The sequence below is a fragment of the Narcine bancroftii genome, chromosome 1 (assembly GCF_036971445.1).
Source record: "Narcine bancroftii isolate sNarBan1 chromosome 1, sNarBan1.hap1, whole genome shotgun sequence".
NCBI classification, from domain to species: domain Eukaryota; kingdom Metazoa; phylum Chordata; class Chondrichthyes; order Torpediniformes; family Narcinidae; genus Narcine; species Narcine bancroftii.
The window spans coordinates 40,651,425-40,678,907 of NC_091469.1; the positions used below are offsets into that span (position 1 = coordinate 40,651,425).

Consider the following 27,483-nt stretch of genomic DNA (forward strand, 5'->3'; position numbering starts at 1 on the left):
AGAAACTAGAATAGAAACCTGGCTGCCGGAGGTTCCCCTTACCACATGGAATTAATCATTAATAACTTTTAATTTTATTTCAAGGAGGTTAACAACAGGGCCAAATGAAAGGTCTATAGATTCATTCCTTCAATTCTTAAATGAGGGTGCCAAACTTTCAACTCAAGTGATTATTTGAAATCAAATGAACATTGTAAAGAGAAGATAAGTTTGCAAAATATATCAGATCCATTTAAATTGTCTCCTTCAGTAGGGATCACATTTTTCCTACTTCCATTGACTGGCCATTTTTTCTCCAATGAATTCTCTCTTCCTTCTTCAATTTCAGTACAACACGATCTCTCCACAAATACTCCACATAATCACAAAATGTCGCAGCACAAGTGAGTGCCAGTCATGTCCAAATTGGCTTGAAGCAATCATTTTGTTCAGTAGTTTTGCATTCTATTCCAGGCTAACCAACTCAACCCAAATTTGATTCAACATTTTTCCTGGCTTCTGCCCACTCTGGATCTGCTGCCAAGTGATCAACCATCCCGACTTCACCACTCCCCTCGCTTATTCTAATCTCACCATTTTGGAACACTCTGCCCTCCGTTCTCTCTGCACCAATCCCAACTTCACTAAAACCCACAGACAAGAGTGGTGCTGTTGTGGTCTGGTGCACTAACCTCTATCTAGCCAAAGGCAGATGACAACTCTGAGACACTTCCCCCCCACCCCACCATCCTCAAGATAGCCATCCAACAGGATCCCACCAAAATTCATCAAACCATTGTTTCACACAGTATCTCTGACCTCATCAATTCCAGCAATCTCCTTTCTACGGCCTCTAATCTTATCGTTTCCCAAGCCCATTGCCCAGTTTACCTCCTGCCCAAAGACCCCTTGGTCCAGTTCTTCCCAACCTACATCCACAATACATCATAGGCCCTCCCTCACTTCAACAACTTCCATTTCTCTGAACTCAACTGCCTCATCTTCACCATGGACATGAAACTATCATACACCTTCATCCCCCATACCAAAGACCTCAAAGCCCTTTGTTGCTTCAAAGCACGGCGGCATGGTTAGCATAGCAGTTAGTGTAACGTTGTTACAGCATCAGCATTCAAGACAGGGGTTCAAATCCCATGCTATCTGTAAGGTGTTTATTTTTTTTAAACATTTCCATAAGATGTATCTCAGATATTTATATATACTGTAAATATAATATATTCATATTTGCCACTATTTTCCACTTAATATTTTTCTGAGGTATAACAGAAAATATATACAAGTAGGAAGTGATTTTTTTTAAAAACATAATCATTGATTTGTAAGAATAAGATTAGGCCTATGAAGTATTATGTTAAACCATTTTTCCCAGCAGGAATCAAATTGTTCCAATTTATAATTATGTCTGTATGCTTTCCCCAGGAGCTCTGGTTTACTCAAAAAATGTTCTGGGGGTTGTAGGTTAATTGCATGTAATGGGGCAGCACAGGCTTGTGGGCCGAAAGGTCATCACTGTGCTTTAAGTCTAAATTTAAATTTAAAATATTTTAAATTATACAACAGACCCAACCAGTCCCCCTCCACCACCACCCTCCTCTGACTAGCAGAACTTGCCCTCACCCTCAATAATTTCTTCCTTGACTCATCCTACTTTCTCCAAATCAAAGGGGTAGCTATGGCTACCTGCATGGGCCACAGCTTTGTGAAGCAATCCATGCTACAAGTCTACAAAGGCAAGACCCCACAACTCTTCCTCCACTTCATTAACAACATTGGTGCTGCCTAATGCAACCATGATGAGCTCATCAACTTTACCCTGACCTCAAATTAATTTGGTCCATCTCGAGTAACATTCTCCCCTTTCTCAAGCTCTGTCTAGCACTTGGGAGACATACTCTCGACAGACATTTTCTGCAAACTCACCAACATCTACCTCGACTAAACCCCCCACCTTGTCTCCTGAAAGGAATGCGTTCCTTTCTCACAATTCCTCCATCTCCAATGCATCCGCTCCCAGGATGAGGTATTCCATGCAAGATCATACAAGACACCCTACTTCAAAAAAAAACCTGGCTTCCCCTCAGTTCAGCCCTAATTTCCATACCTACTGTATGGCGGATAGAGGTTTAAAGTGATTGGGCACCAATGGTGAAAATGAGCTGGTCAAGTTCAGGGAATTGGAAGTCATTGAAGAGATAGAGGGCATGTGAAATATCACGGATGCAGGTGGTGAGGGATTGGACCGGGGAGAAAACATTGAGTCGAGGTGAAATGATAATAGTTTGGTGGGCCAAGATCAAGCCTTGGCCCTGGTGCCTTCTGCACCCATGCACAACAAGGACAGGATTTCCCCTCATCTTCACCTACGCCTGCACACCCATCAGTTCCACCACCTACTCATCGTTCCCTCCTTCCTGCCTTCTGCAGGGACCACTCCCTCCATGACTCCCTTTTCCACTCCTCCCTTCCCACCAACTGCCCTCTTGGTCCCTAACCCTGTATCTGCAAGAAATTCACACCCACACCTCTGCCCTCACCACCATTCGTGGCCCGAAGAGATCATCCAAGTAAAGCAACACTTCACTTGTGAATCTGCAGGGGTCATCTACTGCATCCAATGCTATAATAGCAGAGATCTCCCAGTGGCAATCCTTTACAATTCCCCATCCCATTCCCATGCCGTCTTGTGTGTCCATGGCCTCATGCACTGCCAGACTGAGATAATCTGCAAAATGAAAGGACTCCTCATATTCTGTCTGGACACCCTCCAACCAGATGCCATTAATATCAACTTCTCCAATTTCCACAGCCCCATTCCCCCAACCCCCTTCTATCTCCTTCCCCATGTCCTTATTTTCTCCCGCTCTGTCTCTCTTTCCTTCACACTCCTTTCCTCCAACACTGCATTCACAGAGCCACCCCCTCCCCCCCACCCCCCGATCAATTGTCACCTTTCCTCTCCTGTCCAAACATAGCCTTTTGCCTGAGGGCCTGTGCTCCTTCCTCTGCCCTTTCTTCCCCTTCCCCTGCCATTTTTTTTCCCCAGGTATTTGCCTGCTTGTTGCTCATACCTTGAAGACTCAGGACCGAAACATTGGTTATCTATCTTTATCTCCTATGGATGCTGAGTGACCTGCTGAGTTCCTCCAGTATTTTTGTGATTTTAATATAATCCCTCATATCAGTTCCCAACATGGTCACCTGATAAGTTCACAAATTAATAATTGATTAATATTTTTGGCATTTTACTACTCCTATTTATGATGTTATTGTTTTCATCTCTTTGCCAATCTATTCTCCACTCAACTTTTCTTTGTTTGTATGGATTATTTTATTATTTTCTTCAAAAGTTCTTGATAATTTTGCAAGTGCTTTTTGCCTGTGCAATGTAATAAAATCGAACATAGAGCAACACTGCTCAGGAACAGGACGTTAGGCCAACAATATTGCATTGAATGAGAGATGCCCAAATTAATCAAAAACTCTGTTGCACGCACATGATGCACATCCCCACATATCTGTGCAAGTGTCTTGAAGCTTTTTAAATGCTCGAAAGTATTGCATCTACTTCCACCACTGCCCATGATGGTCTGCTCCAATAACAATTTTAAAAATTGCCTGGCTTTAACTTTAACTTCCTCCACAGCACCAAACTTAAATACATGTCCTCCAGTATGTTGCATTTTTTTACCCTGGGGGGAAAAATGATTCTATCAACCCAATATATGCTTTTCTTCTTCTGCCTCTGCATTTTCTCTTAACTTCTCTCTTGCTGCCCATGAACCGAGTCCTTGACTCTCTTTCAACACTCAGTTTCTCCACATTCTTTCATGCTGCTGAAAGCACTTTGAATCATAATTTCTGGGCACCACAATGACACTTCAAAACGAAAAGCTGTTCAGGGTCAGGTTTTAACCTCCAGGGCTGTATCGGTGGCGCATACTTGCCCATTCTCTGTGGCCATATGGGGCTTCCCCAGGGTTATCCAGCTTCCACCCACATTCCAATGAGCTGGTTGTGAGGTTAAAATAATTTTAAGAAGTGTCAATTGCTGGATATTTGAAATTAAAACAAGATTTTTAGAAACTATCAGTTCTGGAATTTAAAAAAACTGAAGACCCCTCATGAGAATTTGAAATGGATAGGAAGTAATGAGGGCAGGGCAGAGGACATTGCCTACGTGGACTTAAGCAAGGCCTTTGTCAAAGTCCCACATGATAGGCTGGTCCAGCAGATTATATCACTTGGGATCCAAAGTGAACTAGCCAAAGAGATTAAAAACAAGTGGGGGAGGAATCAGATGGTTGGCAATGGATGGTTACTATTCTAATGGGAAGTCTGTGACAAGTGGTGTGCTAGGTCCACTATTATTTGTTATCTCGATTAACAATTTGAAAGACAACGTTGTTAATATTAGTAAAGTTGCAGATGACATCAAAAGTGGTGGTATAGTGGACAGTGAGGGAGAATATTCAAGTTTACAACAGGATCTAGATTAGTTGGGTAGGTGGGCCAATGTTGTACTTTGGCAATTCAAAGCAAGCAGTAAATGGCAGTGCACTAGAGTTTCAGAACAGAGAGAATGTACAAGTGCATAGTTCCCTGAAAGTAGCAACTCAGGTGGACAAGGTGGCGAAGAAGGTGTTTGGCACACTTGCCTTCATTCAGGGGAGTATGAGGCACATCACAACATCCTCTGAGAAGGAGGGCATAAGCTTGTAAAGCCTTTGTGTCATCGGTCTTATTGACGACCATGAAAGAGCCTTCTGTACATAAGCTGTAGCAATTTTATGCTTGTTGCCAAGATGCTTCTTTAGTAAAAACTTTTTGAATCCTTTGTTTGGGCCCCGTATGATGGCAACTCTTACAAGTTCTTGTGGTTGTCTGTTCGTGAACTGTTCCAAATAATATAGACAATCCTCTAAATTTTGACTCTTAATTTCAATAGTGCATTCAAAGTTTCTCATGAACACTGGGAACTGAGTCACCATCAAAATCTTGAATCTCTCTCTTCGGCGAAAAGAGAGACTGTAACTGGATTAATGATGCAGCCATTTCATCTTGCTTTCTCATGCCTGGCCGTACATTACTTTGTTCACTCAGATTCCTGTTTCTTGACTGAAGCCTCCAGTTTCCTGCATTGTAAGATGGTATTTGGCTTACATCTCTGTCCACTGGTGTCATTATTGGGTTTGAAATCTGGCACCACCGTGCCTTAACCTGCTTTGTTCAGGATCAGACTTGTGGCTCTTTGATATTAAATATTTTCTTTTTCTGTTTTCCTTCCTCAAAACGTGACTCCACAACATTAAACACTTTAGATAATTTACTTCAAACACCAGATACCTCTGAGCCTTCTAGTACCCTTGAGTTGGCCTTATTAAACGTTATTTTTGTATCCAGCTTCAGCTGCTCCTTTTGCCTTCTTAGCTGCTCCTTTTGCCTTCTTAGCTGCTCCTTTTGCCTTCTTAGCTGCTCCTTTTTCTTAACTACTATTTTTTCTTCCTTCACTGCTCCTTTTCCTTTAACTGCTCCTCCTGCTCTTCCCCTAATTCTTCTAAGGCATATTTATCTTTAAGCCATTCTTGTTCTGCTTCAAGAGCGGCCACTTCAGCCTGAACTTTTAAACGTGCAAATGTAGTATAGGTACTCCCCAACTTATGTCCGTAATTCATTCCAAAAGATCAGTTGTTTCTTGAAATGGACGCAAGTCGGAATTTTATCTTTGTATAGTGCTAAAGTCTTAAAGCAAACTTTTTAATCAAATTTTTCTTCATCTGAACTTGATCCCATCAGTGCACGTGTACTGGTATTTGGCTGTATGTACATTCGTCCCAGCATCCTTTTCCAAAAAAAGCCCTGACATCAAAAAATTTGGTCAGATTGATATCCTCCATCATGTGTTAACTCATCCAAACTCTCAATGAGCTGTGTGGCAGCTCCTTCATCAGCACTTGATGCTTCACCTGTGACTCATGAGTTGTGCAAGCTGTACCTTCCTTTAAATATATTGAACCAACCATTACTTGCTGTGAGGTTCCCTATGTAGTCCTCTCCCTATGTAGTCCTCTCCCTCTTGCTCCCACAAAACCTCAAAAAGATTTCTAGCCTTTGTCTGAATTGTCCTCAAGTTCAGTGGCATTCATTTTTGAATTCGATCTTGAAACCCACCATTAATAACAGATCAAGAGATGGGCTTTTCTTCTTGCTCACCATTTTTTTTTACTGCACTTACAGAATGGCAACTGAGCGATGGACATTATCTTGCACTTGTGCATATGCATTTTTTAAATTTTGGTCATATGTGTGGATGGATGCAAATCGCATCGGTTGTAAGTCGGGGAGCATCTGTACTTGAAACTTTGGGGCCTGTTCTAGAACTTCTCTTGTTTCTCCTTCTTCCAGAGCCCAATCAATCAAATTCAAATTCCAAATCCAATTTCTAATTTTCTATTGACTAAATTCTCTTTCTAGTGACTTAAAATGTAGCAACTACTTTCTTTTACAGTCATTGGAGGATCAAAGAATATTATTGATGTCTATAACTTGTTCAAATAAATTTGTACTAAAGTTGAGTTTTCCAAAGTTCATTAAGAGATATTAAACATTGTTAACAGTATTATCAGTTGCTATATGTTGTTACAAGCTGTTAAAATGTTGTAAAAGTCAATAGAAAATGTCAGAACCTCTCTAATCCATCCATTTCGCTGAAAAGAACTAAACTAACACACGTAATCTCTAACATGGCCGAAAGATGATTTGTAACCTCTGATGTTGCTAGAAGACAGCATCAAAATATATTAAACAACATCCAGAGAAACACAAACAGAACTACTTGTACATCATTTTAACCCTTACACCATCCATTGCACTTTTTGAAAGATTTCATTAGTCTCTACTTTCACTTTATCTTATGCTTTGATCACAATGCAACCTGGTGTTTCTGCAGATGTCATTCAATAAACTTGTGAAAACTGATAACATTATGATCAGGGTATTTTGGTCATCTGAGCAATTTTTGTTTTTTGTCGGAATACCAGATTTTTCCTGTTCATGAAATAGATGTACTGTGGCGGTGTGAGGGTCGTTAATGATTGTTTTTATTCAAATTCAGTGCGACCCTATAAGGGCCACATGATCTCAGGCACCTGGTGCATTGTGACATCATAATCGCTGCCCAGGGTGTGCGCTGGAAGGGATGCTGGAGTCAGAGAGAAACCTCTGACAATGCCATTTCCCCATGGCTGCCCCACCACATGGCGATATAAGCGGGGCCGGTTCACCATGAGGATGTACGCCGCCACACAACCCTCCCCCCACCCAGAACCTGCTACGCGTTCTATCGCTTTGGCGGCCGGCTTTGATAAGCCACCTTCAGGCAGTCCACCGTAAAAAGTTCCTCTCTCCCTCCAATGTCCAGGATGAAGGTTCTGCTGGACCGCTGCAAGACTCTGTACGGTCCCTCGTACAGTCACAGTAGCAGTGCGCCTTGTGGTCCCCTCTGCACAAAAACAAACTGGGCCGAGTCGAGGTCTTTGGGGAGATGAAACTGCTGGGTGCCATGGCGTATCGGGGGTGGGGGGACTTGGGAGGCCAGTCGTCTGCATAGGTCCGCCAGCAGGTTTTTGTCAGTGGCCTGGTGTCAGGGTCTGGGCTGAAAATCTCACACAGGGAAGGCAGTGTGCCATAGACCATCTCTGCTGTTGAAACCTGCAGGTCCTCCTTAAGTGCCGTCCTAATCCCGAGGTGTACCCGGGGTAGTTTATCTGCCCAAGTCTGGTCCAGGGAGCCTGGCCATAAGCGATGCCTTCAGATGCCTGTGGAACCTCTCCACCAACCTGTTAGACTGCGGGTGGTATGCTGTGGTGAGGTGGAGCTTGACCCCCCCCCCCCGGAGCTTCGCCATCTGAGTCCACAGGGCATACGTGAACTGCGCCACTCTGTTGCTAGTGATATGCGCCGGGACTCCGAAACGGGTGATCCATTGGCTGACCAGAGTCCTGGTGCACGTCTCTGCGGACGCCTCCTTAATCGGGATGACCTCTGGGCACCTTGTGGCCCGATCCACCACCATGAGGAGGTAACGAGCCTCCTTGGACACCGGCAGGGGCCCGACAACATCAATGTGGATGTGTTGGAATCTGCGAATTGCCGAGTCAAAGTTCTGGATGGGGGCTCGCATGGGTCGCCGGACTTTGGAGGTCTGGCACCTGGTACAGTTCCTGGCCAGATCTGCCACCTCCTTCTTCAGCCAGTGCTGCACAAACTGCTCCGTGACCATCTGCACAGTTGTAATTACCGCTGGGTTAGCGCGGTCATGGATCAGACTGATGACCTTCACCCTCCAGTGTGGCGGGACCACGAGAAGCGGCATGCCTGTTGAGACATCGCAGAGCAATATGTCCGGGCTGCTGGGCACCCGGACATCCTAGAGTTTGAAGCCCGAGATGGTGGTCCGCAAGGCTTCCGTCTCCATATTGTTCCTCTATGCTTGTAATCCAGGCTGGGCGCGAGAGTGTTGATGGCCGGATGGGAGAGCACATCCGCCACTACATTGTCCTTGCCGGCCCTGTGTCAGATGTCGGTCGTGAACTCAGGCACATACGAGAGGTGGTGCTGCTGACTGGCGGACCACGGACACTTGACCATCGCCAGTGCTTGAGTGAGGGGCTTGTGATCCGTGAAGGCTGTGAACGGCCTGCCCTTGAGGAAGTAGCGGAAACGGCGGATGGCCAAATATAGCACCAGGATCTCCCGGTCGAAAGCGTTGTATTTGAGCTCTGGCGGGCGCAGCTGCTTGCTGAAAAAGGCCAGCAGGTGCCATTGTCCATCGAGCCTCTGTTCCAGAATCCCCACCATTGCCGTAGCCAAGGTGTTCACAGAGAGTGCCATGTGCGCCTCCAGTTGCGGGTGCACCAGCAGCGTGGCGCTGGCTAGAGCCTCCTTTGTCACAATGAAAGCCCTGTCCGCCTCCTCTGACCACGATAAAGTATTTTCTTTGGTGGCCATGAGCGCAAACAATTGGCGCATGGTGCGCGCAGCTCCAGGATGATAAAAGTTCACCATCCCCGCAAACTCTTGGAGGCCTTTCAGAGTGGAGGGTTTGTGGAATTGTTGAACAGCCGCTATCTTCTCCAGCGCCGGAGAGGACCCAGCCGCCGAAATGGTGTGCCCCAGGAACTGGAGGGACTCCTTGCTGAACTGGCATTTGGCCGCGTTGACCATGAGGCCGAAGTCCTCCAGCCGGGCAAAGAGTGTGTGGAGGTGCGCTTTGTGAACACAAAGTCTAGGTCTTTTCCAACCATGTCCATGAGGCACTGAATATTTGGGCCGCGTTCTTTAGACCCAAGGACATACACAGGAACTCGAAGAGACCAAAAGGAGTGATAATGGCCGTCTTACCCACGTCGTCTGGATGCACCGGGATCTGATGGTATCCCCGCACGAGGTCCACTTTGGAGAAGACCCGTGCGCCGTGGAGGTTGGCAGAGAAGTCCTGTATGTGGGGCACCGGGTACCTGTTGGGGCACCAGATGAGTCTCAGTTCCTGGAGCCTGAAGAACTCCTCCTTTGCCTGCTGGTGTTTCTCGGGTGAGAGCCGTCTTGGCCTAGCATGCAGCCCTCTGTGGCGATGTGGTGGAAGACCCCATGTTGGGGCAGGGCGGCATTGAACCGTGGCTCTAAGATGGCGTGGAATTTGTGAGGATCTCATCGAACTCGTCCCTGGCGACAGCTACGGTGGTGACTTCGGGCCTGCGGGCTTCTGCTGTATCGAGTCGGGTGGAATGTTCGGGCGTTGACCAGTCTTTTGCCCTTCATGTCAACCAGTAGGTTGTAAGCTCTGAGGAAGTCGGCCCCAAAAGGCGCAGTGCCCACGGAGGCTAGGACGAACCACCAGTGGAATTTCTCCTTCCCGATCTGGATCTGTGCTCTGCGGGTGCCGTAGGTCCTGATGGTGGAGCCGTTGGCCGCCCACAGGGTTGGACATTGAGATCGGGTACGAGTCTCTAATGCTGTGGGGGGGGGGTGGGGAAGGACGCTGAGCTCAGCATGTGTCTACCAGGAAACAGCGGCTGGTGGATCTGTCCATCACATGAAGGAGGCTGTTTGTGTGGCTAGCCGTCGCAGCCATCATCGGCAGCTGGCCTGCTTATTTCCCTGAAACCCGCAGGGCTGGCGGCACTTACGGCCTTACGCTCGGCTGGCTCCTGGTCATGCCACCTGGTTGAGGGCTACCTTCTTCTCCCTCTTCATGCACCAGAGGGCATGTGCACGGGCTACTGCTCTCCTCGGGTCCGAGAAGTCTTCATCTGTGAGGAGCAGCTGGATGTCCTCTGCCATCTGTTCCAGGAATATCTGGTGGAAGAGAAAACAAGGCTTATGGTCTTCCGCCAGGGACAGCATTTCGTCCATCAGCGCTGACGGACTATGGTCCCAAAGCCCATCTAGGTGAAGGAGCCTGGAAGCCCATTGCTGGGGAGATAGCCCGAAAGTTCCAAGCAGCAGGTCCTTGAGGGCGGTGTACTTGCCCATAGCCGGGGGGGTGGTGGATGATGTCATCCACTCTCGCTACCGTATCTTGGTCCAGAGTGCTCACGACATGATAGAACATCGCGGTGTCTGAGGAGATGTTGCAGAGTTGAAATTGTGCTTCCGCCTGCCCAAATCACATTCTCGATCAGTGGGTCCAAAAGGGGGTAAGCTTGATGGAGACAGCGATAAGCTCTGCTGAATCCATGGTGTTTTGAGTCCAGAAAAATGTCTGGGCTCGTCGGGAGTCACCACTGTGGTGGTGTGACCAGTGGAAGAAACACAGCCACCACGTTGAGGGTCTCTAACGACAGTTTTTATTCAAATTCAGCCCGCCCCTTTAAAGGCAGCATGAGCTCAGTCACCTGGTGCCTTGTGACATCATAATCGCTGCCCAGGGTGCGCGCGGGAAGGGCTGCTGGAGTCAGAGAGAAACCTCTGACGACGCCATTCACCCATGGCTGCCTTTCCACGTTGTGATACAAGCGGGGCCGGTTCGCCATGAGGATGTGCGCTGCCACAGTACCTTTAAAATCTCTAGTGTGTTCTGGGTGTGACTTTGCCCTCTTCAGTGCATTTTCTCTGATTTTATTTCTCATGACTATGCTGGAATCTTGCCTCTGTTCACATACCCATTCTGCGATGTGATTTTCCAACTCTGGCTAACGAAGGAGTCCTCTTCTCATCGAACATTGTTTCCTTCGTCTTTTCCTTTTTTTCCTTCGTCTTTTCCATGATAACAACCATGCCCAACAGCTCAGAAAACACGATTTGTTTGGGGAGAAAGGGTTGACTTCTATGCCCAATTGCAATAGATATGTCAAATTTTTGATTGATACTTGCGTTCCTACCAGAGATCCTTTTACCTTTCTATGATTGTATGAAAATGAGCATGCCCAATGCCCTTTGAAATACCAGAAAATCATCTCAATTCTACTTTGCAAATCAACGATGGTGACATACAAAAGTCTTAAGGTGCTTGATTTAGATTCTGGAAAGATTGATGGGTTACATGCTAATTTTGTACCCCATCAATGGCAGGGAACCCATCAGAGAGGATCCTTAAGAATAGGATTTACAAGCATTTGGAAAGGGACGGTCCCATTAAGGAGAGTCAGCATGATCAAGTTTTACAAATCATTGAGTTTTTTTTGAGGAGGTGATAAAGGTGGCTAATGGGGATTGGGCAGTGAACATTGTCTGCACAGACTGCAAACCATTTGACAAGGTCTTTCATGGTAGGCTGATCCATAATATACAAATGCACAGAATGCTTTTGAATACAGAATAGACTGGCCCATAGAAGACAGAAGGGTGTTTTTTCTCACTGGAGGCCTGTGACCTGTCCTGTTTGACAAATTTACTGGAGTTCTTTGATGATCTCAGCAGTGGAATATAGAGGGGAACAGGTGGATACTGTCTGATTGGATTTCCAGAAAGCATTTGATAAGGTGTAAAATAAAAGACTTCTCCATGAACGAAGAATCCATGAAAATGAAGCTAATGAATTAGCATGGATAGAGGATTGATTAACCAACAGAAGGAAGGGTTGGTACAAATTAGTGTTTCTCTGGTCACAATAGCAACTATTCACCAGATATTAATGATTTGGAAGAAGGGAATAAGTGGACCTTCTCTAAATTTGCTGATGACACTGAAGCAAATTGTGCAGAGGATGCAGTGTGTCGGCAGTTATTGGGCAAGGGTTTGGCAGATGGAGTACAATGCTGCAAAATGCAAGATCATCCACTTTGTCATGGAAAATAGTAGATCAGGTTATTGTTTAAATGGTGAAAGATTGCAGCATGCTGTTGTGCAGAGGGACTTGGAAGTGTTTCGACATGAATTGCAAAAGATCGATTTGCATGTCTAATAAATAATCAAAAAGGCAAATGGAATGTTGCCCTTCATTTCCCGAGCAATTAAATTTAATAGCAAGGAGTTTCTGCTGCAACAATACAGGGTACTGGTGATGCAACACCTGGAGTATTGAATGTAGTTCTGATCTCCTTACTCAAGAAAGACATTGGCTTCAGAGGCACTGCAGAGGAGGTTCACCCAGTTGATTCCAGAGATTGAGGGAGATGGCCTAAAAAAAGAACTTGTGTCGCCAAGGACGATACTCACAGGAATTATGAAAAATGAGGGGGATTCATCGAACCACGGTTAAAACAATGTTGAGCTTCTCCAGCATTGAAGTTTTACTTCCATTATGGTGGTAAAATAAGAGTCAGGAAAGTTGTTTACACTGGTAGTGAGACTAAAATTAGGGGACACAGACTCAAGATTCAGGGAATAGATTTAGGCTCAAGGAGGAACTGCTTTTTCCTCAATGAATCTATGGGTATTCTCTGCCCAAGGAAGCAGTGGATACTGCCTCATTAATACAAGACAGATAGATGTTTGCATAGGAAGAGAATTAAGGATTGCAGGGGAAAAGAGGCTGGAGGAGCTGAGTCCATGGCCAGACCAGCAATGGTCTTATTAAATAGCAAAGCAGGTTCAACAGGCCAGATGACTGACGACTGCTCATATTTTATTCAGACTCAAGATAGATGGACATGCTGCATGCTAATTTTGAAATGAGTGCCTTTTCGAGAGAATGGAACTTTTCCAATGACCAGCTTGTCACCACATAGCCAAATTGGTAAATGTGTGTGAAAAAAGAGTCAAAAAAAAATTTTGCTCCTTGTCACTCAAAAGGAGCATCATTAGAATCCAGTTCAACATTTAACAATCTCAAAAAGTTATCCGAGATGATGTTTGGCACTGTAATACGGCATGCCTTTTTTGCATTGCACTCTGACCACATTTAATATTGTTTTGTCAGATACCATAGTTATCTGCAAACCTGTCATTGTAAACTAAAGTTTTGCATGACCTTTGTAATGAGTGAACAGCACATTTTGCTGCAGGCCAATGGCTGCATCTTATGCTCCAAATACTGCAAGTGTTACCTCATTTGAGGTGTCTTTCAGCCTGCTCTCGTAATCTGCCAAGGTTTGCTTCAAATTCTCAATAACAGAAGGTCTTGATGGTTTCTCTCTGTCCTTTGGATTGACTAAATGAGGAAAAAGAAAGACAAATAAAGCTTTCATATTTTATAACATAGTTAGAAACCTCAAATTGAAATTAGATAATAGAACCAAAACAAAATTGCAACAATTTACAAAATTAGTCAATTAGTCCTTGTTCTTACAGAGAATTTATAAATTTACACAATTGTGGGGTCACAAATTATTCAATGTTTATAGGACAATATTTGGATAAACTTGATTAAAAAGAATACATATCCACAGGGGTATGTTCCAAGACCCCAAGCGGATGCCTGAAACTGAGGATAGTACCGAACCCTACATACCGTATATTTTGGCATACACGTTGATTTGACGTACAAGTCAACCCTCCTTTTTCTGCCTGATTTTAAGGGTTTTATGGTATATCCGGCATACAAGACAACCCCAATTTTCTGGCTGCCTGGGCTGGCAAATCAACTGGGGTATAGATCGATCCCCAAAGACTGATGCCAGAGATTGGTCAATGACCGGTGTATAAGTTGTCCTCCAGAGTGTGTGCTCTGTTAGTTGCAGCATTCTCTTTGCTGCATGCACGCATTGATCTGCTGGCCGTTGGCTGGGGGTGATCGCTACCATGGAGGGCCCATCAAAACCACGCAATACACAATGCAAGTTTGAAGCGAGTTTCAAATTGAAAGTGATCGAAACAGCCAAGAAAATTTGATGTAAATGAGAATTTGGTAAGAGAATGGAGAAGAAAGAGGAGACTTTAAGAAAAATACCAAAAAGACAATGTTCTATGAGAAGTAGAATCACTCGTTGGCCAGTAAGAAAATCACATTGCAGAATGGGTACATGAACAGAGGCAAGATTGTTACATAGTCACCCAAAATAAAATTAGAACATTTGCACTGCAGTGGGCCAAGTCACACCCAGACCTCAGTAAAGATATTGAAGCTACAATAGGCTGGTGCAACCATTTCATGATCAGGAAAAATCTGGTATTTCAACAAAAATTGCTCAGAAACTACCAAAAGATTTTGATCATAAAGTTGTAAATTTTCGCCAGTTTATTATTTGTTACTGGCAGAAACACCAGTTTGCATTGGCAACAGATGAAATGCCTATTAAATTTGAGATGATAGGCAATAGAATAACGGAATGGAGAAGTGTTAAAATTGTACAAACCAGAAGTCCAGGCCATGAAAGGATCACAGTTTTATTGGGCATGGCTGACAGGACAAAGTTAAGAACCATGGTGATCTTCAAATGCAAAATTAAACTGAAAATAAAATACCCTGCAGTTACTTTTGTACATTTTCATGAGAAGGGCTGAATGGATGAAAATAGAGTTAAACTGTGGCTAATGTATGGAGCAGGTGGCCAGGCTGTTTACTTAAAGAATGGAGTTTGCTGGTCTGGGATATGTTTCGTAGCCACTTAACAGAAAAAATTAAAAGTAGATTAGCACAACATGGCACTTACATGGCAGTTATCCCAGGTGGTTTGATGTCTATATTGCAACCTCTCAATGTCTGCTTGAACAAGTCATTCAAAGACCATGTGCATGACGAATAGAATACATGGATGTTGGAGTACAGAAACGTTGTTTACAAAAAGCAGGGCAATGCGTGCTGCTTCACTTAATATGTTGTGTAACCGTAGATTAAAAGGTAGATTACCATAGATTAAAAGGTGATTTAGGAAGACTAGAGGTGTGGGCTGAGAAATGGCTGATAAAATTTAATACAGAGAAATGTGAAGTGCTGCATTTTGGAAAGGCAAATTTAAATAGGTCATATACATTGAATGGTAGACAATTGAGGAGTGCAGAGCAACAAAGGAATTTAGGAGTTATGGTAAATAGTTCCCTCAAGGCTGATACTCAGGTAGATGGTGTGGTGAAGAAGGCATTTGGAATGTTGGCCTTCATAAATCGGAGTATTGAATTCAAGAGTAGGGAGGTTATGATGAAATTACTGGAATTTCAATAATATGTTCACCTTCAACTGTTCTCATTTGCTCTGTTCAGCCAGTCTTCAAAATGCAAACTTTATTGTAATATCAAGTCTGAATAAAATGAATTTACTGTAATTTTCTGCACTATTTAGCCAACCTCACCCAATGGCAGTTTTCATGAATGAAACAAAAATAGATTATGTTTATACAAATTGATAGATGACCAACCAAAGACACAAGTTTGTGCTCATTTGCTACCTATGTCCTAACCTGACATGTCAATCATTATAATGACAATTCTTATACCTTGATAAAGGGCTCAAGACCAAAACATTATTTATTTTTGCTATTAAAAAAAATATACCAAGTTTCTTGAGCATTGTGTTTTTATTATATATTAATCATTATTCCTGCATATCAAAAATTCCTGATTTAATTTTCCTGTGGCCTGGTCACGATTTATGACTTATCCCTAAATGCCCCAAGTACTGAGACAACTTCTTTAATTACTGCACATCTTCTGACAAATGTACTCTCAAATACTCTTGGGCAAGGAATTGCAGGATTTCAATGCAGAGACAATGAACATTTACAAACCATTCTGCACAGAAACCCTTCAGCCTGCACCCCCTCCCAAAATTTTATGATGACCATTTTATTATTTGCACTAATAAGATTGATCTTCATTTAGTCCATCGCCTTCTGTGCCTTGGAGATTCAGAATTTGGTCTAATCGCTTGTTAAATGTTATGAGCGTGTACACATCTACAATCTTTTCAGGCATCATATTCAAGATTCCAACAAATGTGCTAAAAAAAAATCCCACTCAAGTCATCTCTAAGCCTCTCTTCTTCTCTTTGGCTTGGCTTCGCGGACGAAGATTTATGGAGGGGGTAAATGTCCACGTCAGCTGCAGGCTCGTTTGTGGCTGACAAGTCCGATGCGGGACAGGCAGACACGGTTGCAGCGGCTGCAGGGGAAAATTGGTTGGTTGGGGTTGGGTGTTGGGTTTTTCCTCCTTTGCCTTTTGTCAGTGAGGTGGGCTCTGCGGTCTTCTTCAAAGGAGGTTGCTGCCCGCCAAACTGTGAGGCGCCAAGATGCACGGTTTGAGGCGATATCAGCCCACTTGCGATGGTCAATGTGGCAGGCACCAAGAGATTTCTTTAGGCAGTCCTTGTACCTTTTCTTTGGTGCACCTCTGTCACGGTGGCCAGTGGAGAGCTCGCCATATAACACGATCTTGGGAAGGCGATGGTCCTCCATTCTGGAGACGTGACCCACCCAGCGCAGCTGGATCTTCAGCAGCGTGGACTCGATGCTGTCGACCTCTGCCATCTCGAGTACTTCGACGTTAGGGATGAAAGCGCTCCAATGGATGTTGAGGATGGAGCGGAGACAACGCTGGTGGAAGCGTTCTAGGAGCCGTAGGTGATGCCGGTAGAGGACCCATGATTCGGAGCCGAACAGGAGTGTGGGTATGACAACGGCTCTGTATACGTTTACCTTTGTGAGGTTTTTCAGTTGGTTGTTTTTCCAGACTCTTTTGTGTAGTCTTCCAAAGGCGCTATTTGCCTTGGCGAGTCTGTTGTCTATCTCATTGTCGATCCTTGCATCTGATGAAATGGTGCAGCCGAGATAGGTAAACTGGTTGACCGTTTTGAGTTTTGTGTGCCCGATGGAGATGTGGGGGGGCTGGTAGTCATGGTGGGGAGCTGGCTGATGGAGGACCTCAGTTTTCTTCAGGCTGACTTCCAGGCCAAACATTTTGGCAGTTTCCGCAAAGCAGGACGTCAAACGCTGAAGAGCTGGCTCTGAATGGGCAACTAAAGCGGCATCGTCTGCAAAGAGTAGTTCACGGACAAGTTTCTCTTGTGTCTTGGTGTGAGCTTGCAGGCGCCTCAGATTGAAGAGACTGCCATCCGTGCGGTACCGGATGTAAACAGCGTCTTCATTGTTGGGGTCTTTCATGGCTTGGTTCAGCATCATGCTGAAGAAGATTGAAAAGAGGGTTGGTGCGAGAACACAGCCTTGCTTCACGCCATTGTTAATGGAGAAGGGTTCAGAGAGCCTCTAAGCTCTCACTTTATACCTGTGCCCTTTTGTTTTAGAGAGACACACACACAAACACATGTAAAAGATTAAACTATCTAACCCCCTCAATTTTGTATGTAGCATTTTGTGAAAACCAAACTCTTGATTTCAATGCCATAGCTGATGAAGAGAAGTTTCCCAAATGCTTACTTCATAACTCTATTTAACGGCAAAGCCATTTTGAGGGGTTTTAAACAAACCAAATTGTTTAACACTCCTTAAAAATCTATCATTTACTGGGTATGCCCTACTTCGATCTTCCAAAATGCTGTATGGTGCTATGACACTATCAATATGTCATATACTCCAAGTCACAAAGGATTTCCATTCCATGAAAACCAAGTTCATGATTTTCCATAAAGTAAATCCCTCACAAAAATTAACCAAATTTGTTGTTTCTTTCATGTTGTTTTCTTATCTATATCTCAGTTTTTGGTCAATAATTTTGGATTCATAATGAGAAATTTCCATTACCTGATAATATACAATAGTCAAATATTTTTTAAAAAAATCAAAATTTAAGAGATGATTTGTCATGAACAAAGCCATGCTGACTGTCCTTAATTATCCTTGCCTGTCTAATCCCTGTCCTTTTTTTCCTCATTACCCCTTTCTCTGTGGTTATCCATCTCATCCTTGCAGTCCTTAATGAAGATAGGGAAATATACTCTTCTTTGGCTTGGCTTCGCGGACGAAGATTTAAGGAGGGGGTAAATGTCCACGTCAGCTGCAGGCTCGTTTGTGGCTGACAAGTCCGATGCGGGACAGGTAGACACGGTTGCAGCGGATGCAGGGGAAAATTGGTTGGTTGGGGTTGGGTGTTGGGTTTTTCCTCCTTTGCCTTTTGTCAGTGAGGTGGGCTCTGCGGTCTTCTTCAAAGGAGGTTGCTGCCCGCCAAACTGTGAGGCGCCAAGATGCACGGTTTGAGGCGATATCAGCCCACTGGCGGTGGTCAATGTGGCAGGCACCAAGAGATTTCTTTAGGCAGTCCTTGTACCTCTTCTTTGGTGCACCTCTGTCACGGTGGCCAGTGGAGATCTCGCCATATAACACGATCTTGGGAAGGCGATGGTCCTCCATTCTGGAGACGTGACCCACCCAGCGCAGCTGGATCTTCAGCAGCGTGGACTCAATGCTGTCGACCTCTGCCATCTCGAGTACTTCGACGTTAGGGATGTAAGTGCTCCAATGAATGTTGAGGATGGAGCGGAGACAACGCTGGTGGAAGCGTTCTAGGAGCCGTAGGTGATGCCGGTAGAGGACCCATGATTCGGAGCCGAACAGGAGTGTGGGTATGACAACGGCTCTGTATACGCTTATCTTTGTGAGGTTTTTCAGTTGGTTGTTTTTCCAGACTCTTTTGTGTAGTCTTCCAAAGGCGCTATTTGCCTTGGCGAGTCTGTTATCTATCTCGTTGTTGATCCTTGCATCTGATGAAATGGTGCAGCCGAGATAGGTAAACTGGTTGACCGTTTTGAGTTTTGTGTGCCCGATGGAGATGTGGGGGGGCTGGTAGTCATGGTGGGGAGCTGGCTGATGGAGGACCTCAGTTTTCTTCAGGCTGACTTCCAGGCCAAACATTTTGGCAGTTTCCGCAAAACAGGACATCAAGCGCTGAAGAGCTGGCTCTGAATGGGCAACTAAAGCGGCATCGTCTGCAAAGAGTAGTTCACGGACAAGTTTCTCTTGTGTCTTGGTGTGAGCTTGCAGGCGCCTCAGATTGAAGAGACTGCCATCCATGCGGTACCGGATGTAAACAGCGTCTTCATTGTTGAGGTCTTTCATGGCTTGGTTCAGCATCATGCTGAAGAAGATTGAAAAGAGGGTTGGTGCGAGAACACAGCCTTGCTTCACGCCATTGTTAATGGAGAAGGGTTCAGAGAGCTCATTGCTGTATCTGACCCGACCTTGTTGGTTTTCGTGCAGTTGGATAATCATGTTGAGGAACTTTGGGGGACATCCGATGCGCTCCAGTATTTGCCAAAGCCCTTTCCTGCTCACGGTGTCGAAGGCTTTGGTGAGGTCAACAAAGGTGATGTAGTGTCCTTTTTGTTCTCTGCACTTTTCTTGGAGCTGTCTGAGGGCAAAGACCATGTCTGTTGTTCCTCTGTTTGCTCGAAAGCCGCACTGTGATTCTGGGAGAATATTCTCGGCGACACTAGGTATTATTCTATTTAGGAGAATCCTAGCAAAGATTTTGCCTGCAATGGAGAGCAGCGTGATTCCCCTGTAGTTTGAGCAGTCTGATTTCTCGCCTTTGTTTTTGTACAGGGTGATGATGGTGGCATCACGAAGGTCCTGAGGCAGTTTTCCTTGGTCCCAACAAAGCTTGAAAAACTCATGCAGTTTGGCATGCAGAGTTTTGCCGCCAGCCTTCCAGACCTCTGGGGGGATTACATCCATACCTGCTGCTTTGCCACTTTTCAGTTGTTCGATTGCCTTATATGTCTCATCCTGGGTGAGGACCTTAGGGGCTGTTGAGAGAGCTGGAGCAGGGCGCAATCTTGGACTGAGCGGTTGGCACTGAAAAGAGACTGGAAGTGTTCTGACCATCGGTTGAGGATGGAGATCTTGTCACTGAGGAGGGCTTTGCCGTCTGAGCTGCGCAGCGGGCTTTGGACTTGGGGTGAGGGGCCGTACACAGCCTTTAGAGCCTCGTAGAAACCCCTGAAGTCGCCAATGTCCGCGCTGAGCTGGGTTCATTTGGCGAGGCTAGTCCACCACTCATTTTGGATCTCCCGGAGTTTGCGCTGAAGATGGCTGCATGCGCGACGGAAGGCTTGTTTCTTCTCTGGACAGGATGGCTTTGTAAGGTGAACCTGGTGGGCAGCTCGCTTCTTTGCCAGCAGCTCCTGGATTTCTTGACTGTTTTCGTCGAACCAGTCCTTGTTTTTCCTGGAGGAGAAGCCCAGTACCTCTTCAGTGGATTGCAGTATGGTAGTCTTCAACTGATCCCAGAGGGTTTCAGGGGACGGGTCCGTGAGGCGGATTGCATCGTCGAGCTTTGCTTTGAGGTTTGCCTGGAAGTTTCCTCTCGCTTCGTCTGACTGCAGGTTTCCAACATTGAACCTCTTTCTGGGGGCTTTACTGTTCCTGGGCTTTGGCTTGAAGTGAAGGTTGAGCTTGCAGCGAACCAGCCGGTGGTCAGTGTGGCATTCCGCGCTGGGCATGACCCTGGTGTGGAGCACATCTCGTTTGTCACTTTCTCGCACCAGGATGTAGTCCAGGAGGTGCCAGTGTTTGGATCGGGGATGCATCCAGGTAGTCTTAAGGCTGTCCCTCTGCTGAAAAAGGGTGTTTGTAATGACAAGCCGCTGTTCTGCGTAGAGCTCCAACAGGAGGCGCCCATTGTCGTTGCACTTGCCGACGCCATGCTTGCCTAGGATTCCTGGCCAGGTTTCTGAGTCTTTGCCGACGCGAGCGTTGAAGTCGCCAAGGATGACAACCTTGTCGGCTGTAGGGGTGCGTTGGATGAGGTTGCGCAGGTCAGTGTAGAACTTGTCCTTTTTTGCTGGTTCCAACTGGAGGGTTGGAGCATAGACACTGATGAGGGTGATGCAACGCTTGTTTTGAAGGGGGAGTCGCATGGACATGATTCGGTCCGAGTGGCCTGTCGGAAGGTTTTCGAGTTTGGAGGCAATGAAGTTCTTGACCATGAAGCCCACACCAGATAGGCGTCGTTCATCCAAAGGCTTGCCAGACCAGCAGAGTATGTAGCCTGCGCCGCGTTCTTGGAGGCTGCCTACATCTGCCAGGCAGACTTCACTGAGAGCGGCTATGTCGATGTCAAGTCTGAGGAGTTCATGTGCAATGAGGGCAGACCGACGTTCAGGTCGGTGGCTGTCAGCCTTCTTCTAGCATGGTTCTGATGTTCCAGCATGCTAGCTTGAGTTTGTGAGCATCTTTTGAGGGGGAGGACGTGGAGGGGGAGGACGTGGACCTGTCCTCGGGCCTGCGCAAAGGAGCTTTTAGGTGGAGTGCTGTGCGCGCAGTACTGGCCCCATCCTTTACACCCATGGTTCGTGTGCCGTGGCCAAGCAAGCTGGGACGTGGCATCGAGGTCCTTGGGTTGTAGGTTTTATATCGGAGTGGCCTTCTCCTATGCAGGTTTCTTACCCGGGCTGGAGGGGCCTGCCTCCCCTCCTAGGTCGGTCCATACTGCCCGGACCGGGGCCGGGGAGCCGTTGCTTTCCCTGTGCCCGGACTGGGGCCGCCGCCTCCAACTCTTTGCCCGGGGCCTCCGCCTGCCTCACTCGACCGAGGCCGCCGTCTCCCCCTTGCTCCTGCCCGGATCGGGGCCTCCGCCGCCTACCCTTCGCCCGGACCGGGGCCGGGGCCGCCGCTGCTCTCCCTGTGCCCGGACTGGGGCCGCCGCCTCCAACTCTCTGCCCGGACCGGGGCCTCCGCCTGCCATGTCTGTCCATGGCTTTGTGTACTGTCCCTCCCAGACCACCCGCATTCTCTCATACCTTGATGAAGGGTTCAAGCCTGAAATGTCAGTTATGTATTTTTACCTTTGCTACTTAAAGGACACTGTTTTACCAGCTGAGCTTCTCCAGCATTTTGTGTTTTTACTTTAGCATATTGCATGATAGGGCACAGGGAGAGCAGCGGCGGCCCCGGCCCCGGACCGGGCGAAGGGTAGGCGGCGGAGGCCCCGATCCAGGCAGGAGCAAGGGGGAGACGGCAGCCCCGGCCTCGGCCGAGTGAGGCAGGCGGAGGCCCCGGTCCGGGCAGAGAGTTGGAGGCGGCGGCACCAGTCCGGGCACAGGGAGAGCAGCGGCGGCCCCAGCCCCGGTCCGGGCGAAGGGTAGGCGGCGAAGGCCCCGATCCAGGCAGGAGCAAGGGGGAGACGGCAGCCCCAGCCTCAGCCGAGAGGGACATTTACTATTCTCTGATTATCTGGCATCACACCTGTGGTTAGCAAAAACTCATAAAAAATATGAAATCTCCTGACTTTCCTCCTATTGTAGCCAGGGATACATTTCATATTACTCTGGGGATGAGTCCATCATTATGTGTTCCAAGACTTCAAATACCTCCTCCTTCTTAATGCTAATATATTCTAGAAGTAACAGTTTCCATGATCTCTCCATCTACCATACAAAGCATCCTCTGGCTCCCTGCAAGGGAATCTTGCCTTCCCTGGATAACTTTTTGCTCCAAATATTCTTAAGAAAATGCCATGCTATTCTTCTTAATCTTGTCTGCCAATGGTATTTTATGGCTTCCCTTTGCCTTTCTATTTCTTCAGGTACTCTGCTACAGTTTATAAAAAGTGGGTCAATATTTTTTCCCCCTCGAAAGCCACTTCCAAGTTTCACCCCATCTCAGCTTCTCCTACCAAATCAAACATAGTCACTGTACCAGCACAATTGTTCTTGTAACTTTATATATAACTGTTCCACTATCTCTCTGAATGTTGTGATACTAGCACAAAGTGAATGCCCTTTCTCATTTACAAATTCTACCTTGATGGTCGACCTCAATGAGCCTTCCAGGACGTGTTCTCAGAGATATGTTCTCCCTCATCAATACTGCAATGGTCCTTCCTCTTTTATTTCTGATGTTCAGATTTATTGTCACAGTACATACATAATCTCATAAAACCCTGAGATTATTTTTCCTGTAGACAAGGCAGAATTTCAACTTATCAGTAGTACAAAAAATACCTTACTCAAGAATCATCAAAGACCCACACCACCTAGCATACCAAAGAAAAAAATGTAAACAAGAAGGCAATGCAAACATACTGTGCAATACAGAAAATAAATATTCAATAAATAATATGCAATCTAAGAGTCCTAAAATGAGTCTCTGATTGAGTTTGTTGTTTAGAAGTTTGATGGTGGAGGGGTAGCTTCTGTTCCTGAACCTGGTGGTGTGAATCTTGTGGCATCTATACCTCTTTTCTGATGGCAGCAGCAAGAACAGAGCATGTCCTGGGTGGTGTGAATCCTTGATTATTGTTGGATCGTACACCTCTGGTTTTCCCTTCCTGAAGTCAACAATCAGCTCCTTGGTTTTTGCGACATTGAGCATGAGGTTGTTGTTGGCACACCATTCAGCCACGTTTTCAATCACCCCCTGGATGTTGACTCATCGCTCCCTTTGATACAATCGACTACCGTGGTATCATCAGCAAATTTGTGGATGGTGTTCTGGTCACACCGAGTCGCACAGTCGTAGGTGTAAAGTGAGTAGAGAAAGGGGCTAAAAATGTAGCTCTGTGGTGTTCTGGTACTGATGGAGATTGTGGAGTAGATATTCTTACCAATCTTCACTGATTGTGGTCTTGAGGTGAGGAAATCCAATTAGACAAGGAGTTAGCTGATCGGTTTTGAGGGAATTATGGTATTGAATGCCAAACTGAAGTCAACAAAAAGCATCCTGATGCATTCATCTTTGCTGTCCAAGGTGTTCCCCGTCTACTTTCCTGGCATTTCTACATTCTGGAAAGACAAGCTGCCATCCCTACATTTCTTTCAACATTTCCATTAATTTGTGTAATAATGTTGCATTCCCACATTCTCACCAATGCTCCAAATTCATCACCCTGATCTATAAGGCCACTTCATTAATATACATGCAGATGAGCTTACCAGTCATCCCACGAACCACTCAAAGAACCAGTCTGCTTTGAATGTGACTCCAAAAAGACTGGTATATCTTTGTAAAAGCTGCAAGCTTGATTGGAATCCATCCACCACTTGACAATTTCATTTCCACAACTACAAGCTGTGCAAAGTTGCCATGATTAAAATTTATAAAGTGTACCACAGCTAAGCCCATTGACTGCATTAACAATATCTCAAAACCCTTGACCTCTACCATCAGCTGATGCAAGAATACACTTATAATCGGCCTTTATCTTCTATGACTTCATCCCCTTACTAATTTTTCCCATCCCCTTAACAAATTATGAGATCTAATGGTATCTTATCGAAGAGGAATCTGCAGTGTAAAGCCCTCCAAAAGGTAGTGGACATAGCCCAGGACATCACAGGCAAAGCTATCCCCATTATTGAGTACATCGACAGGGAATTCTGTCGTCGGAGGGCAGAAAGAATCATCAAAGACCCACACCACCTAGCATATGCTCTGTTCTTGCTGCTACCATCAGGAAAGAGGTATAGATGCAACAAGACTCACAGCACCAGGTTCAGGAATAGCTGCTACCCCTCCACTACCAGATTCCTCAACAGCAAACTCAATCAGAGACTCATTTAAGGATACTGACTTGTCCATTTTGATTTTCTTTTTATTCTCTGCGTATTGCACATTTTTTTTTTTACAGTTCTTTGTTTGTTTACATGTTTTATGCTGTGTAGTTTATTTTTTTGCACCACCAATTAGCGGTAACTCTGCCGCGCCAACAGGAAAAAGGAATCTCAGGGTTGTATGTGATGTCATGTATGTACTCTTGACAATAAATCTGAAATCTGAGATACTGGTGGATCCATGCTATGACAATCTGACTGACAGGTGGAAAGTCCTTTGGTTCTACCATTGGTTGAAGGGGAAAAGGATGGCTTTCTCTCCTTCAATGTGGAATTTTGGTGACACCACTAATTCAGCAGCAGGCTGGAATGATCCCAAGTACATTATGATGCTATGTTTCATTACATGACAAAGCATTTTTTAATTTAGATTAATCGACCTTAAAATCAGCTGCTATGGCAATGTATGGTTGTTATTGGCTTTTAAAACTTAAATTTCCACTATGTGGTGCTTTAATATATTTTTAAGTGTCAGGCTTTGCATTTTATACTGAAGTATATTATCAAATTTTCAAGCATCCCAAAGAGCAAAAACTAGTAAGCACTTGTACAAGAATGCTTAGAGTAACATTAAAGCTCATATTCCCAGATTTTATTTTGCTGATACCAGCTTGTAATCATCACAAATAATGTTTATTTGGAAAAGCTCTAAAACAATACCATTAAGAAAAATGAAAGTGCCCTTAAAATTACTTGAACCTTGAATATTAATCTTGTATATTAGGTGGTATAGATTTTACAAATAATAACCATTCAATTAATCTTCAAGTGTCTGGCCACTTTTGAATTCATTTCAGCTTATGTGAGAACAATGGAAAATGTAGTGAGCCAAGGTTAAGTGGCAAAACACCACTTTGCTACACTCTCAGCCTTGGAAATATAATTATAGAATACTTTTTCTATTACTAGCCAATTTCCTTAAATGTGTAACTTCCACATTAAAAAAATCACACACATAACAAAAAATATTTCTCCTCCAGAATGTATTAGATTTTTCTGAGCACATTTCCTTTCACCAAACTGAAGTTGGATGAGACAAATATTCAGCAAATGCAACAAGGGTGGATTATTTTTCTGGATTTCTTTGCTACAGTAGTGAGAAGCTGCAGTACTTGGCTTGTAACAAAAATAATCATCTGGTTCTTTTCCTGGTATTTTACTTAGAAATCCTCAAGGGTTTCTTTCCCTGAAAGAATTAGAAACAGAAAGTTGCTCTTTCCAGCCTGTCACGCTGGCCTTAGCCCTTTTAAATCATGCACTGGTTCAAAACAATAGGTCCACATTCTGTTATCTTCTCTCAGTCTGCTCAGTTCCTACACTGCTGTGAAGGCCACTTATATCTTGTCATCAGTTCAGGACATGTTGAGAAAGGATTACAGAGGCATCTGCAGAACTCCCACAATGCAGTGGCACTTGGAACACTGACAGCTGCACCTGTCATTTTATACCAACAACTAACCTGATGTCCATGAGCCTGACACAGTAAAATCGGCCAAAAGGAGTTCCAGTTCTCTCATGCTGCCCCCATGTGTCTCTTCCAGGATAGCACGATGCTTGTTTGCCTTAAGATTTTTCAAAAAGTCTTCAATAAATAAAATTCAACACAAAAAGACTGACATTTAAAAATTAAAAATATTTACATTCACCACAAACTGAAATAAATTGTCATTACACATCATATTTTCTCAAACTAAAAGTGGGTACACCTATATTTTTAACTAGCAGGATACCCAGAGTTGCCCAGGTAATAAAACACACAGTTGTTGACCACATGTCTGCCCCTTACCTATCTGGAGGCCTGAGCAGTGAGATGGGTATATCACTGCTGTTCTGTTTCCTGCTGCCTGTTCCTTGCAAGTCTGGAAGCATCAACAGTGAAGTGAGATTGATGTTCCTCTGCTACCTCTTGCTTTCTCCTTTGTCTAACTCTATGGGCTTGTGAAGAACTTCTGCCAATGTTGTTTCACTTTTTTGGGTCCATATTGAATTGGGTTTGGCCACTTGTTTTTATTCTGAATGTGCACTGATGCACAATACTGTAACTAATTGAGGTATCCCTGATGCAAGTTCATTTTTTTTTAAACTTTTTAACTTCATATGACTTTAAAGGTAAATTCAATGTGGTCATGGCATTCAGCATAAAATGTATCACAAGTGTGGTAAACTGTAAATATTTTTATAATAAACAGAAATGCAAGTCAGTGCAAGCTGATTAAAAAAAACACTTTTGAACTTCATATGACCTTAAAAGTTACATTCAATGTGGTCATGACATTCAGCATCAAATGTTAACCCTATTGAACCTCCTTGGACAGTTCTAGAGTGCTCCATATTGATTTGTATAGAGAAGAGACAGTCAAACAAACAGATATGCATGAACAAATATACATTAGATGAAAAACCTGAACAATGAGAGTACTACAATCATTGGTTGGTGTAGCAGTTAGCTTAACACCTTTACAGCGCCAACAATCAGGACCAGGGTTCGAACCTCGCTGTAAGGAGCTTGTACATTCTCCACATGTCAGTGTGAGTTTTCCTAGTGGCTCCGGTTCCCTCCCACCGTTCAAAACGTACTAGGGGTGTAGGTGAATCGATTGTAATTCGGC

The 27,483-nt window shown here is 44.9% G+C and overlaps 1 protein-coding gene across 7 annotated transcripts in view; it reads right to left on the bottom strand.

Moving 5' to 3' along the window:
- Positions 1-27,483, bottom strand: part of ccdc171 (coiled-coil domain containing 171) — a 378,891-nt gene that overhangs the window by 272,986 nt on the left and 78,422 nt on the right. For 6 of the 7 annotated variants that reach the window (XR_011353507.1, XM_069924483.1, XM_069924477.1 and 3 more), the window contains exons 10-11: positions 26,334-26,436; positions 13,485-13,588 (exon numbers count right to left, since the gene is read on the bottom strand). The exons of the other annotated variant lie outside the window; for it this stretch is intronic. Coding sequence is in view for 5 of the 6 variants with exons in the window: in XM_069924483.1 (XP_069780584.1) it covers positions 13,485-13,588; positions 26,334-26,436 (207 nt within the window). In the remaining variant the exon portion in view is untranslated. The remainder of the gene's footprint in view (positions 1-13,484; positions 13,589-26,333; positions 26,437-27,483) is intronic. 7 annotated transcript variants of the gene reach the window in all.